The 14,558-nt window shown below is 42.7% G+C and overlaps 1 protein-coding gene across 3 annotated transcripts in view; it reads left to right on the forward strand.

Annotated features, from left to right (window-relative positions):
- Window positions 1-717: 717 nt before the first annotated feature.
- ARID5B (AT-rich interaction domain 5B) overlaps window positions 718-14,558 on the forward strand; it is a 106,494-nt gene continuing 92,653 nt past the window's right edge. For all 3 annotated transcript variants that reach the window (XM_026851996.1, XM_026851998.1, XM_026851999.1), the window contains exons 1-2: window positions 718-788; window positions 1,225-1,450. In XM_026851996.1, the coding sequence (XP_026707797.1) occupies window positions 762-788; window positions 1,225-1,450 (253 nt within the window). In that variant the 5' untranslated portion in view covers window positions 718-761. The remainder of the gene's footprint in view (window positions 789-1,224; window positions 1,451-14,558) is intronic.

Below are 14,558 nucleotides of genomic sequence, written 5' to 3' on the forward strand. Positions count from 1 at the left end.
GATCCTTCAGGTTTTGTATTGTGTGTAACTTATCACAATAAAGCTTTTTTTTTTTTTTTTTTTTCCTATTGAGCAGTATTTTATTTCCTGAGGAATGTGTTCAGTGGAAGAAAAAAACCACACGGAGAGAATCAATCGTGCTTTTCTCTTTGTTTAATAACTCAAAGAATTTCTCTCCCCTTTGCAAATACTTGTGTTTATTTGAGAGGAAAATTGGATTCTGTTTTATTTATTTCAAGAACCTGTAACCTTATTTAGTGCTAGAAATGTGCGATGGGCAAGGTGTGGTGTGCAGCTAGCTCTCATTACAACATAAATGATTTCTGCAATTTTAACTAGAAAATCTGGAGTATATCTTGCTGGTTATGTGTCTATGTTTGTTTGTTTATTTTTTTTGAGGCTTTCTTGAGCCCTTGCTCACTGGAGTCAGCTATAAAACATTCTGCTTATTCATCATGACTGAGAGGAGTTGATTGTTTTCTGGAAGGATAAAATTCAGCAATTAGAGCTGTTTAATTCGAGTATATGTTCTGGAGGCTAAACTAAGTTTAAGTGCTTTTCTTAGAATGTATATTTAAGAAGGGAAAAAAAATTACAGTTCTGATCTTGAAAAAGGTTTTAAGAAACATGAGAATGTGCAAGTTTCTTTTGGTGGGAAGCACATAACATTTATGTAGTATTTCTTTTGGGATTACATCACAGTTTTATTTAATTTTTAGGACAAAAGTTAAATTCAATATTTGTATATAAGCCAAGGGAAAATGTACCATAAACACAGGAATTTTCTGGTGAGTCAGAGTTCCAAGAATCTGAGATTTACTTAGTCCATTTATTTCAGGACTAGCTATAACCATTAGTCATCCAGCCATGAATTTTTACATTTGCAGCTAATTGCACCTAAAAAACAAACTTTCCCTGAAGGCTTTGGGTTATACAGAATGTGATTTGGCAACCTGCATTTCAAATGCCTGTTAGGATCATTGCCCCGGTCCTAGAAATTGTCTTTAGATCTTGTGTATTTGCTTCAAGTAAACAACTAATATTTCCATTTCGGTGTCAAGAGGAAGAAATTAAGTACTAGATATTCGGTATTACAGAATAATTAATCTGCCAACAGCAAGATAGGCTCTTCCAGCAGCCTGTGGGGGGTGGCGTTACAGGTGGTATCAGTCATGGCGAAGCCCCGCGTGACGTGTTGTATTCTCATTTGACTGCTTCTTGCAGGATGAAGTTATTGCTGTTTCAGAGAAAGTTACTGTGAAGCTTGAGGACTTGGCAAAATGGGCACAGTCCGATTTCTCCAAGTGGAAGTGTGGTTTCCGGGCTGAGCCGGTTAAGCCGATGCATGTGGGGAAGAATGGGCAGAAGGAGGCCTTGACGAGATACAGACAATCCACGCTCAACAGTGGCTTGAACTTCAAAGACATCCTGAAGGAAAAGGCTGACCTTGGTGAGTATCCCTTACTTTCTCCTGTGGGGAAGGGCCCGTGGGTGAGCGTCTTTCGAAGGCAGATGAGCCTGATGCTGCCAAGCCGTCGCCGCTTCCCAAGGTATGTCTGTGCTTTGGGCGGAGGTGTGGTGATGAGGTACCCGAGTGGAATGGGTGGTGGTGAGCTCATCACAGGCTCCTTCGGCGTCAGCTGCGATACTTGTCTGCTCCGTAGACGTGTCCCTGAGCACTAAGGCTCAAACCTTGAAGATGCATGTGCAAGTAATTGTCAAGGGCTCTCCATGGAGCTCTGCAGACCAGGGGATCAGGTCAGAGCTGTGCACTGTGAGGAGAGGAGCCTGACACATCTTTCCAAGGCCTCCTCTGACAGGCAGGGGAGAACAAAGACCTTTCACTTCTCGTGTCCCATCTTCTGGAAGCGCAGGATTGCCACCCGTGCCTGGTGCTTACCCTGTCTCCATACGGTCAACTTTGTGTCTCATTTGTTAGGGACGTGTCTCTTCTACAGCCTTCTGTAGCGTTTTCTTGTGAGCTTTATGCTTTATGCAGCATAGGCCCCCTGCAAGCACCCTGCTGTTCTCTCCAGACAGACCCGTGCATTTTTTCCCTGTCCATTTTTAGGGAGGGAAACGGTAGTTCTGCTGCTGTGGATGGTTGCAGACAGGCTTGCAGCTCTGGGGCTGCTTTGGTGCGCAGACACTGACACCTCTCAAATCCATGGTGGAGGCCCAGGGTCTGAGGAGGATGGCTCTCCTGTTGGTAAACAAGCCTGTTGTGGTATTGGGACCTTGGATGCCTAATAGCTGCCAGAGGCGGCACTTTGAAGTGCATCCCAGGGACGTTTCTCTGTCGTACCAAGCTTTTAACAAATGTTCCAAGTTTGAAGGGCATCAAATTGAGGCCATGATGTGTGGAAAGGTAAGAAATTAAAAGCTAAGGCTGATGATGTGAGGAAATACTTTTGTACCTACATTAACAGGAGATGCAGGGCCAAGTTGTTTTACAATGGCGTGACTGCGTTGGCATCAAAGCCAAGTTACACTAAGCTGAAGATCTGTCTTGGTGGATTTATCTTCTGCATCTTGTTTTTCTGATCTTAGCAAATGGTTATTTTGTCAGTCTTGCATTTCACCATTAGATATGTAGGTTGGAAGTTTAAAGTACAGTTGGAAGTTGATCTTATTTTTCATTACATTTCCAGGAAAAAAAAAATAACCCATGCAATTCTTTCTCTTTTCCTTTGCTTTTCTGTGTGGTTTCTTCTGGTTCATAATTACATGCAGTAATTTTCTCTGCTATTGCCCTGGCATCTTCTTTACGCACTACATTTATTTGCAGTTGTTTGTTGTGTCAGAAGAATCTTAACTTTTTTTCAGACAGAACGTTTGTGTATTAATGTTTTCTCATTTTTGTTTTTAACAAACAAAAACCCCTTTGTGGTAAGTTATGAAATTGCTATTATCTACCCTAGGAGCCAAAGAAAATTATCTTTAAGCCTAAAGCTTATAGTTGCATGTTAAGCCTTTGAAAGTAGGGGTTTTGCTGAAAATGTTTGTGGAATGCAAACTGTATGGTACAGTTTTGATAACCCACAGTCTGATGTTGCTCATTTTCGGTTGGTGGCTCTGGCTTTATTGTTGAGTCTTTCTTTTCAGTAGAAAAGGGTATTTTGACTAATGTTTCATTACGATTGTCTTTTTTCTTCATAATGACTGGTTGATAGGAGTGAAACCAAAGGTTCAAGAAGACCTATAGCTGATTAGGCAGGCTGATACAGACAACTGATCTAGCCTATGAAAGGCAATCAAAGAAATTCTTTAAATCTAGCACTAAGATTACTTTTTTACTATTTGAAAGACCCAAGAATTTAAGCATAGTTTACTCCCCGGAGCTGAGAAAAATGCAGAATGGTGATCTTCATTGCTTGTGAAGCAGCCCTGTTTGGTTGTGTCCTGTAGGCAATCCATGAGCTCTGGTGTTTGGCTTAATTATGGGATGGAGGTTTAAGACCCAGCTGGTAAAGAAGATTTATGTCTCTTATTCTGAGTGGTTGGTCAAGGTTGACATTGTATCCTGGGAACTGCTGTCTCCCTACTGTAGGCAAAGGCAGTAGCATAACGTGCAGTGTCCAAGGCATAGTGGATTTAAGCTGCTGGTGTTGTATCTTCTCTGCTGTCAAAATGGCAGGTTTAGTGCCTGTTACAACGTGTGCCCACAGACCTTTTCCAGTACTCAGCATCTTGCCAACAGAGCAACGCTCAGCCGCAGTGATCAAAGATTTATTAGCAATAACTTCTGCAGTAGGTCTCTAGCACAATGGGATGGGGTGGATTTTCTCTTAAAATAGGGTTGTAAACTGTGAGCGAGCACGATGCACTGCCATGCAAAGGTCCCTCTGGGTGAGAGCATCAGCACAGCTATATTAGCGAGGCCAGTCAGCCCAAATGGAGGGGTGATCTCCCGCACATCCACCACTTCCCACCATGGCAGCACACTTCTCCTCCTAATCAGGTATTCAGTGCTGGTGCCCATGGGTTATTTCATGGAGGGCTTCCCCACCGGGCAGAGTGGAGCGGCTGTGATGGGGCAGACCACTTTGTACACAACTTGGGTCTGAAGGGAACAAATCACTTCTTGTGCTGATCAGGTAGACTATGCATGAGTCTGTAGTGATGCCCACATTTAACCCTGGCTGTAGACAAGGAAGTTGCTGAACCAGGTGTTAAAAAGGCCTAGATAAGCAAGGTGATCTCCCAGACCCCTTCTTTCCTAGGAAAAGGCATGTTTCCATTACAGAAAAATCCCATAAGTGAGTAGATTATGATTTTTTTCCCATTAGATGTTTTTGAACCAAGCTGTAGAAGGCAATAGGAAATTATATGCCTACCAAAGAACTCAAAAAATTTTACAGAAGAAACAAAATCAGTTTTCATACGCTGTCCAGGAGTGGTGAAGGGTGAAATAACCCGGATGAAATTAAAACAGGGCTGGTACAGAACCACAGAAGTGGCACTGCACAAACACACTTAATTCGACACGTTGCTGCTGGGAGCAGGGCAGCTTTAAACAACAACCGGGCAAAGTGGGGCCACGTGTGAGCGGTGTCTACCCTGTGCCATACGCTCCGTGGCACTTCCTTAGCCAAAACTAAAGCAACATCTGGTTAATCTACAACCTGGAGAAAGCATGCACCCATAATTCAAATTCAGTAGGTCTGTCTTCTTTTTTGTTCTGTGATTTTTCTCTTTATTATTTTTCCCCCTCTTTTTGTCTCTTTTTTTCCTCGTCTCTTTTTTCTTCTTTCTTCTTTTCTCATTGCTCTTCTTCTCTGCAGAAACATTTTTTTTTCTTGTAAAATGCCATTGTTTTTATCACTAGTGAATTATGCAGAACTTTTCCTTAGGACCGTATTAAATAAAAGATCTAGCAATAGCATTTTCTGTGTGCGCTTCAAGATTTCAGCCTGAAAAATGATTTTTAAGAATTATTTCTTTCTGCCTGTTGAGATATTTATGTTATACATTCTGTCCCTTTCTACAAATATGTCAATATTGAATGTTAGCAGTTTATGTCTTAAGACTATTTATAGCTTTCCGAATATTTCTTTCAAATGCTGAGAAAAATAGAGAATAACAACAATGCAGCATATAAAAATAGAGTTGCTCAGGAATGTATTATTCATAATGAACATGAGAACCTGTTTTTCCAGAAGAATTGGTCTGATTAAATCATTCACTACTAAGGCCGCTAGTTATTTATTTTTGTCTTTAGAATTATTTAGGGGATTTTTCTTTGTAATAAATGGACTCGTATACCCATATTTGGTAAACCAGTGGGAAGTCACCAAATGAGGAATTATTTCATTTTACAAAATTTTTAGCAACTAAGCAATGTAAACACTATTGGTTAAATATGGCAAAGTTGCATATTTGTATTCCTTGGGCTATAGTTCGAAAAAAAATTCAAATTATTTTATATAACACTGCTTCTTACAGACTTCCTTTAAGTGAAGTATGAAAGCTGCAGTGTAAGCTTTATTGGCCTATAAATATGTCATTATAGTTGGACTACATTTATATGCTTTGGATTGTTGTTTAAGCCAAGAAAATATGTCTCTACAGGTTGACTTTTTATTGAAACCCTTTGAGGCATACAACAGAATGTATTTTAGGCCAAGGTTATTAAAACAGCATTTTCATTTTTGCAGCAGACTCATTGTCAATTATGCTGCCACAAACTGTCTGTGGATAGGCAGTTATGAATGGTTTCATCTCTAAATGTGTCTTTAGAAAAAGAAATAAAAGATAGAGGAGTCAGAGCTGAAATTGAGAGAAGAGACTGAGGGGAAAATGACTGAATTTAGTGCTCACCGGCTCTGTTGGTTTGGGTTAGGCTGGGCTGCGGTGCGGCCTGGGTTTAGCTGAGGAATAAATGGCCCCTGTGCTGGGCTGGGGAGCTGGGAGGCACTGCTGCCCTGGCCGGGCGAGCTGTGTCCCTGTGGCTCACAAACCTGTCGTGACAGAGCTCTGGGTTTGATCCCCCAACTGTCATTGCCGCTCTTTTCTATCCATCCTGTGGGAGTCTTCATCATGCCAGAATGGATGGTTGAAGCTGCCACATGGTGGGTGCTCTACTGGCACCGTTAGGAATGGGGATGAGCAAGTTTTGGTGTAGTGAAGGGGTTTTTTTGCCACAGTTACTGCATGTTTGTGTGGGTCCAGGGAGGGGGAACCCAAAGAAAATTTAGCAATCAATCAGCTCTGTCCTGTCTGTAATTCCCCACAGTCATACATTTGGGGGTGTACAATCTGAATCTTTGTTCTCTGTGAAATCCAGGAAAATGAAGTGCTATTTCTAGCTGAGGTTTCTATTTGAGCAGTTACTCTTTTCTAGTCCATAGGTTGTTTTCCAGCAGTTGTTTCCTACATTTCTCTTTTGAACCCTCCAGCAGAGCCTGCCGCGTAGGGGCTGGATGCTGCAGGACTGGCTCACCCTCTCATTTCCTTCTCTTCTTTACCAGTTCTGTAGTTTGCATAGCTTCACACAGGTGATCACAGCTCCTCATCACATCTCATGTTGCCATATAAATTGGCCCATCCATGGCAGATTGCAGTGAGTTTGGAAGGAAAAGCAGAGCAGGGCTGAGCAACCTTGCAGGAAGGTGCTGCCCCCTCAGTGCCCAGGCAGCCCCAGTGCCTGGCCCCAGTGGGCACTGGGCTGTTGCACTGCCCTTCTGATTTCACTAACCAGTGGCCTTGCAACAGGCTTGACTTCTCCAGATGAAGGTTATCAAGTCGTAATGTAGTCAAACTGTAGTATTATCGAAACTGATAATCTGCAGCTGTAGTGTGCTCAGACACTTGTGGTGGCTTCTGAACTGACGCCGACTCTCTTTTTTTCATTGTTTGTCACGTGCTGCTGAGTTCAGGCTCGCCTGGCTTAACTTGATGCAATAATTTTCTGACCAACTAATTGTTAGCTATTCAGAGTAGAGCTACTTTGGATACTTTGTGCCTAAGTCATGCCTCTAATTCTTTTCCCCTCCCCTTCTTCTCTGTTTGTCTGCACTCTTTGCCTCTTCCTTGTGCCTTCCTGTCCCCATCGCCCTAGCTGAATGCCATTTTGATCTTGATAAAGCTCCTGTAAGTGTCCCATTATCCCATTTTCCCCTCTCTGCCCTTGTGCACTGTATGTTGTTTTTTTGTCTCATGGGTCAGAGTGACCTCTCTAACTCATTTTAACCAACCCAATTGATACAGCTCTTTTGCTGTAGATGAGGCTATTACATGACTTGTCTGTTGTGCTCTATGGAGCCTGAATGGAGGAGGACGGCTCCCTTGGGAAAAAAAAGACTGTGGCCTGGCATTTTCTTCTGTGTTTGTGCAGCTCCTAGCACATGCCAGCACTGCTGCAGCGGAACGAGAGCACCGTCAGGCTGTGGAGCAGTGCTGTTGGGGTTGCTGTTCAGAGAGGCCATGGAGGAGAAAGGCTTCCTTTGATTGTACGTCTTCTTTTGGTTTAATTACTGCTTACCTTTAGTGTTAACATGTTTGGGATTGGAGATAACCTGAGGTGCTGAGCAGACAGACAGTTTTGTCTGGCCTTTCTTGAAAAGGGCAAGATAGATGATTATTTTATTATTTGCCAGCCAGTTGGTTTAAGATAGCTAATACTTCTTCGCTTATTGGCTTCAGTTGCTGGCTGCCTTTTAAATGAAAGGTGATGCTGTTGTTAGGTGCAGTGTACCCCCAGTAATCCTGTGATAATGACATATTTTCTCCTGGAGGTGACACTATCTCCAGTAGCATTTTGGGGCTCCCCCTCCTCACCCCTCGCTCTTGAGCCACTGCTGCTCTCCTCTGCACCTTCCCCAGCCTTCCTGGGAGGAGGTTGGTGGGGACCTCAGGAGGTTGTCTGTAGCCACCTGGTCCTTCCCGAGGCCATGTGTTTGCCCGAGGAATACTGGGATGATTTAAGTGCTGTTAATTTCTTCCATTCTCTGGGGACAGCCTACTTCATTACAGAGGAAGCGTATGGGGGTGACAAAAACATTTTCATATGCAGCACTAGCTGTGGAAGCCTTTCATTCACCACTGGATTGTGTTGAGCCTCATCTATTTGTGGCTCTTGAAAGGAGTTTTAACACCACACATCTCAAACTTCAAGCGTGCCTTATCAAAGAGATAAAATTTGGATTTCTTTTCAAACTTTGACCTGCCTTTGAGCTCTTCTAAAAGGGGGTGGTGGCGTTGCCCCTGGGAATTGAGGAGGTGGGTATTTTGTTCTTTGAAATGCAGAAGATCTGCCAAGAAATGTAAACAAAATCCCACGTAACTTCTCTCTAGGTAGCCCCTAAATCACAGTGCCTGTTCCCCACCCCCACCGGTTCCTGCAGCAGGAGCAAGCTAACATGATTATCAGAATTGTGCTGATAGCAGTTGTCACTGTGTCAGCGTTTTCAATTATGTATTGGTATGACAGGGCACTTTGTCGTTGGTGTAGAGCACAGCCATTTGCAATTGCAGTTCTGGTCTATTCAGAAACATCAGGGAAGGCAAAACGAGAGGAGGAAGAGTTAAATTTTACTGCCTTGTGAAGCTAGAGCGAACTGCCCCATGGTCTCCTAAAGCCAAAGTTGCAGCAGTTTGCACCATCAATAAGAGTTTTGTTGCAGCCTCTGGTTGGAACAGGAGTAGCCTACATAATTACAAAATAAGTAGATAAAAAATAAGGACCATTCACAGACAGTGTCAAAGCAGCCAGTGTGGGACAGTGTCCCTTTAAAAATGTTTGACGGCTTTTTTTATTTTTGTCTGTTTTTAGCACTGAGATTGACCTTGCCAGGCTGTGTAATAACCCACATGTGTCTGCTCTCCAGGATTTTTTCCCTTCTAGTCACTGTTGGATCTTGCATTTAATTCTTACTGACCATGAGGTTTTGTTCCAGTAACTGGAAACGTGTGCCTCCTGGTGCAGCGCTGCTGTGCTCTAAATCTGACTTTGTCTCAATATCTGCTTTTTTTTTCCCCCCCTTTTTTTTTTTTTTTTTTTCTCATTTTTAACTTCTGGGTTAAGAGGGTGCTGTTTTCCTCCCTCTAGTTTCCATCCCTGCCCATATTGTTTCAGGGTCCCAGGGGGACCCAGTTTGAGACATGTATTGTTTTGTGTCCCTGCACTTCCCTTGCCCAGAGCCATGGAGAGAGGTGATCAGCGGTCTCCTCCGTGTGCCGTGGTTGCTGGTTAGAGCTGTTGGTCCCTCACAGGTCATCAAGACCTTTTTCCTGCTTTGTATCCTTTCCACACAGCCAGCCAAAAATTGGCTTTGTCCTGAGATCTGTAAACCAAGTACCTATATAACACTGTGATATAGTTGGGTGGGCCCCGAGGATGTCCTTTTTTTCCTGCCTGGCTGCTTTCTTGCACTGTAATTCTGTGCTGCTGAAGCCCAGGACTTGAAGTCCTGCAGTCGTCTTTGACTCCGAGTGCTCCGTTAATCAAGTCAAAGCTGTCTTCATACCAGCTCGTGAATCATTCTGACTTGTGACCTGTGCTGCAGTGCTGAGCTGCTCGGGCTCTTCTGTGGGTGCTGTTGACACCATGGCCAGATCTGGGTGTCAGTTCCAGTCAGAGGGGGAGGAGAAAAGCCAGACCCAACTTATTCACCACCTCCCTTCCAAGTTGTTCTTCCGAGTTGCTCTTTGTTACTCCCGTGCCCAGAAAGATGACTTGCCTTTTGTTTACAGGCGCACTGCAACATGCCTGGCCTGTCATCGTCTGTCTTCCTAAATATCTTAGTCCATGTCTGACTGCCGTGATGCCGAAAGGCTAGCGCTTGTTCTCTGAGATACAATATTCATCTTCTTATAGATGACCCATCTTCTGCCATGGGAGTTTGTCGGAGAAAGCATTCTTTGTGCATCTGAAATTGAAGGAGGAGACTTGCTTTTTCTCCCCCTTTTCACAAAATCATTTGCTAGAACAGAGGCACACAGGAGCAAAAGCCAGGCTACCCCCCAAGTTGTGTGGGGCTGTAATGCCAGCGAATGGCCGGCCGTGTCAGCATTGATGGCGACCTCAGCAACAGGAGGTGATGGGCCCTCAGCTTGCCCAGGTGGAGCTTTGCTTGGGCAGGCAAGGGAATGTGGGAGATGGGTCGGCTAGAAAGAAAAGGAAGGTGTTGGGCAAGAGTGTGGGAAGGGGCTTGGCTTCCCATTCTCTTTGGAATGTAGGCAGCCGGGGGACCTTCCACAGTGTTGGGTGTCACCTTTGTGAGCACTGTGAGGGTCTGAATGGGTTCACAGGAGAAGACTGCAATTTTGGCATCATTGCCCTTGTTAAACTGAGTTTTAAGACTCACAGGCAGTATCCTGACTGCTTAATCTTTTTCGGTTGATTTGATTCATGCTTGTCTTTGCTGGCTTGATGATCTTTGTATGATGAGACCATTGATGAGCGTGTTTGGGAAGGGAAGGGTTAAACCTAGTACATGTATAAATGGGAGTGCAGTTTGTGGGAGTGGGTGATAGAGAAAGCCTGTATTTAAAAAATGTAACAGCATGAATTGTAACTTACCAGGTAGGTTTTGTATTGGAGAGCGTTGTGGCAGAACCTTTATTTACTTCATTTAGTAAAATCTGTACCACGTGAAATAAGTTCCTCCTTAATTTTACTGCTAATAATAATTTGCTTGTAAAAATGAATCCTCAGCACTGTAAACCTTCAGCTTGGGTCTCTCTTGCTTTGTTACATTGTGAAGGACAAATAGTTAACGTCATGAAGAAGCTTTTGTTAGTGATAGATAATGTGTATTATTTTAGCAGGAGTATATTTTAGCGATTTAGTGAAAAATCAAGGTGAATTTTTACATCTGCGCACTGCTGAATAATTGATATATGTAGAAGCTTAAATTCAAAATAAGCTTCTAGAAGAGCACACATCTGATTTTCCTAAACATTTAAATATATGTATCACACCCTCATTTTAAGATGCCGGTTAATGACTTTATGAGCATGTTGGCAGCCAGAGCATTACATGTGGTTTGAGAAATGTGTCTGGATATGCTTGGTAAGCAGTATTGTTCTGACAGTGTACTAAAGGCCATCTTCAATTTGACTGTGCTCTACTTTGTTATGCTGTGAAAGAAAAAGATAATTCAGCAGAGCATTGTGCTGTCGGCTGGAGACGCCACACTTCAGAATACAAATATTACTAAGGATAAATGAATCATTAAAAGAACAGTAGCATAAAATATCTGATGAATGAACTCCAGGAGTCTGTGCTGGAATAAATTTAGCATTCACGGACAGTACTATAATATGTGAAATAATAGTATCAGTTCTACATTCAGATGCCAAAAACATTTATGGACCCAGAATAATTGTGAATTACAAGGCTATAAATACATAGAGGGGATTTGGTGATATCATAATAAACCATGAGAAAGACGCTAGGCTGGTTTCTAATGTTACCAGAACCTTGAGATATATTTACAACCTTGTTCACACTCCTGCAGTTTTAGGGGGCAATTCTCCTCTCACAACACGTTCGTCATTCCCATTAGTGCCAAGGGGAGTTATGCATGTGTGTCATGAGTGGAATAGATCCCTACATGTTGTACAATTCAAGGATCCTATAACAAATCGAAAATCTAATTTAAGAAAAAAGTGGGAAACGTTCCCTCTTGTCCTCCTCCAAGTTCCCCCATGTCCTGTTCTGCTCCTGTGAATGAGGCTAGTGAAGAGAAAATAGGTAGAGGATGACAAGGTAGCTGCTGTGTTCCTCAACATTTTATTCACAGCTGCATCATTTTTTTTCACTTTTTATTACTGAGAAACACAAAAAAACCCAACCGAAAGCCCATATGTTCTGGTCCCGGGTTTCTTTAAAGTGCAGGCTAATGCATTTTAAAAGCGTGTTGTAAATACCCAGGGAAGGCTGGGATTGTCAGCCTCTCCTCCGAAAGAAGGCTCCACTGTGGTGATACCAGATCTCTGCCCGATAAGAACAGTTAATTAGGAGCTGGGGCCGAACCTGACGTGATATTCAAGAGTATGTTCAGCTTTCAGCATGTCCCACATCACCTGTTTGTAATTAAGCTTGGTGTCCCCTGCCTTCCTGAATCGGGGCAGTGACGGAGTCTCCGCAGGTACTTAGTGTCAGTTCACACATCTCAATATTAGACGGGTTCCAGCCCCGACGCTACAGGACCCCTTCCCCTCCTAGCCTCTTCCCCAGCCAGCTGTACGGTGTTACTGGCCTCATCCTCCGTGTAAGTCATCGGCAAAATATGCATGTTCAGCGTGGTGCAGAGCAAGTCTGCTCAGTAATTCCACATTCCTTAGTGTTGCAGGAGGTCTCTCAACTGACCAAGCTGCAGTCTTTCTGCTCATCCTTCTTGCAGGTTGTACGCCTTTCGTGGCATTTGTGGTATTTGCAGTGGGAAGGGTCTATGGCTTGGTTTATGTCCCTCCATGCGGTCCCTGTTTTGACTTTTTGTGTCTTGGTAGACTAACCCCCTGATACCAGCTGATGAATCACGTCCTTGAGATACATCCTGGACCTTCCGTCCTTGTCAGCTGATGAAGCAAAGAGAAGATAATTACAGGACCAAAAAACTAGCCGCAGTGGTCATCAGCAGGAGGGGGGTGCTTAGCAGCCTTGTAGGTGCCTTTAAGTGGGTGTCAGTGGTAGGTCCTCACCCAGGTGGTCACTGAGCATGCACTCCTTTCCATCACTGCCAGTTTATTTCATTGTCTTTCTCCCTTGAATTTGTGCGGTTTTTTGCTATGACAAGGTCATGGGATTATTGATTATTTGTTTTAGTTAATTACTAGTGACTTTAACTTGATATTCTTAGCAGTATCTGTGTGAGCTCCTGTGGCAAACCCAGTAGGCAGGGTGTAATGCAATCTTAATGTATGTTTTTCACTTTATTTTAAAACCACAGTCTCCACTTTTCTTTCACATTGAGTATTTCCAAATTAAAAGCTTTGTGGGATGAAAATTAAATGATAAGGTACTATAAAAATCTATTTCAAGAATCTCGAATGTTTCAGCTCCATCTTTATTTTTAGTTTTCTTACTCCCTGAATGACCCTTATTTGTGACAGTGTTTGTCACTCTACACTTCCAGTTTTGTTGCACAGAGAAAATAGCTGAAAAAGTCCTTTTACACTTATGTTTTTAGTACGCTGTTCAGATGCATAAAAATGCGGCCCCATAAGTTCTGAGGTACAGTTTAAAAAAACCCCAACCCAAATAATTTTGGCAGTTCAAATGCAGAAACTAAAAATAATTTAATCTGCAGTGTGAACATAGTTTCATATTTATACTAGCATCTGGCCTCAGGAATTGAATACTCCATTCTTTAAATAGCTTTACTCTGGCTCTTGCATGCTTTGTGACTGGAACATTACCCTACAGTCATACACCTTGTTTACATATTTCTGTTAAAAGGCAAAAGAACTTACAGTACTTCAAAACATCAGTACAAGCTCCCTCCTCCCCTCTCGCCTTGGAAAAGAGAAGTTAAAAAGAAAAAAATGAGAGTGGTCTGAAAGTGCGTTTTAAATTTAGTTCTCTCATTTTGCTGCTGGGTACATATTCTACTGTCATTTGTATAAAAAAACTGGAAGAAAAATTTTCCAAAGAAAATGCGTGCCATACCAGATGCCCAACAGTAGCCAAACACAAATTTATGTACACCTTGTTTGTATGTTTGCTTTTAATCCAGCAAATGTCTTTGTCTTTAAAAACACTTTGCCTAGAGGCCGTGGATCTTTTTTGTTACCCATATGGTAGAAATAAGGAGTAGGTCCCTGTGAAGGAAAAATACCAGAATAATGTAATAAAAAGGTAAACACTATAAGCGGGTGGCTAATGATTAGCTTCTTGCAATCTTTAGGGACAAAGTATCTTTTTATAGTTTTATGATCCTTGCCCAGCCCGTCTTGAGGAGAAATTACATTTTCAGAATTATATATTTGAAGCTTCAGCTGAGCTTTACAAATTTAGTAGATCCCTATTTAGTGTCTGTTGGTGAATGTAAGTCCAGCCTAATATTCTTACTGCTATTTTTTCATTCACATGTCTTGAGGTGAACCTAGGAGCAGAAGAGAAAATATCCCATTTTTAAACCTTAATCCAGAATCCATTTGTATGAGTCACTAAAAGAAAATCATAGTGGTTTGGCTAAAAAAGGCTTTATGTCCAAAGGGAATGTTCCTTAAAATGCTGGCGTGTTTCCCACAATGTTTCTTGAATGTGTTTTATATGTTGTCTTTGTGCTATTGTAAAACATCAAAGATTAGATCCTGTAGTTTTGTGTGTGGGAGGCTCCTGGTATTTCACTGGACTGGTCAGCTTGAAGGAGGGCAGGGGGCTTGCTCCCTTGAGAGGTGTTCAGCCCTCTCAGCTGCCTGCTCCGCTCCTCCCTTAGGGGAGCCTTCCAGCTCAGGTAGGGATAACTTGAAGGAACATTTCTTTTTCTTTTGGTAACTATTCATTGTTGTGCCATGGGCTTAGGCTTGCTGCTGTGACGCTCAGTGGCAAACCTTGCAGCAGTGCGAGAGGCAGGAAAATCGTGTCCTGGCTGCCTTTGTGAAAAACT

This window comes from Athene cunicularia, assembly GCF_003259725.1.
Source record: "Athene cunicularia isolate RWA chromosome 6 unlocalized genomic scaffold, athCun1 chr6_part2, whole genome shotgun sequence".
NCBI classification, from domain to species: domain Eukaryota; kingdom Metazoa; phylum Chordata; class Aves; order Strigiformes; family Strigidae; genus Athene; species Athene cunicularia.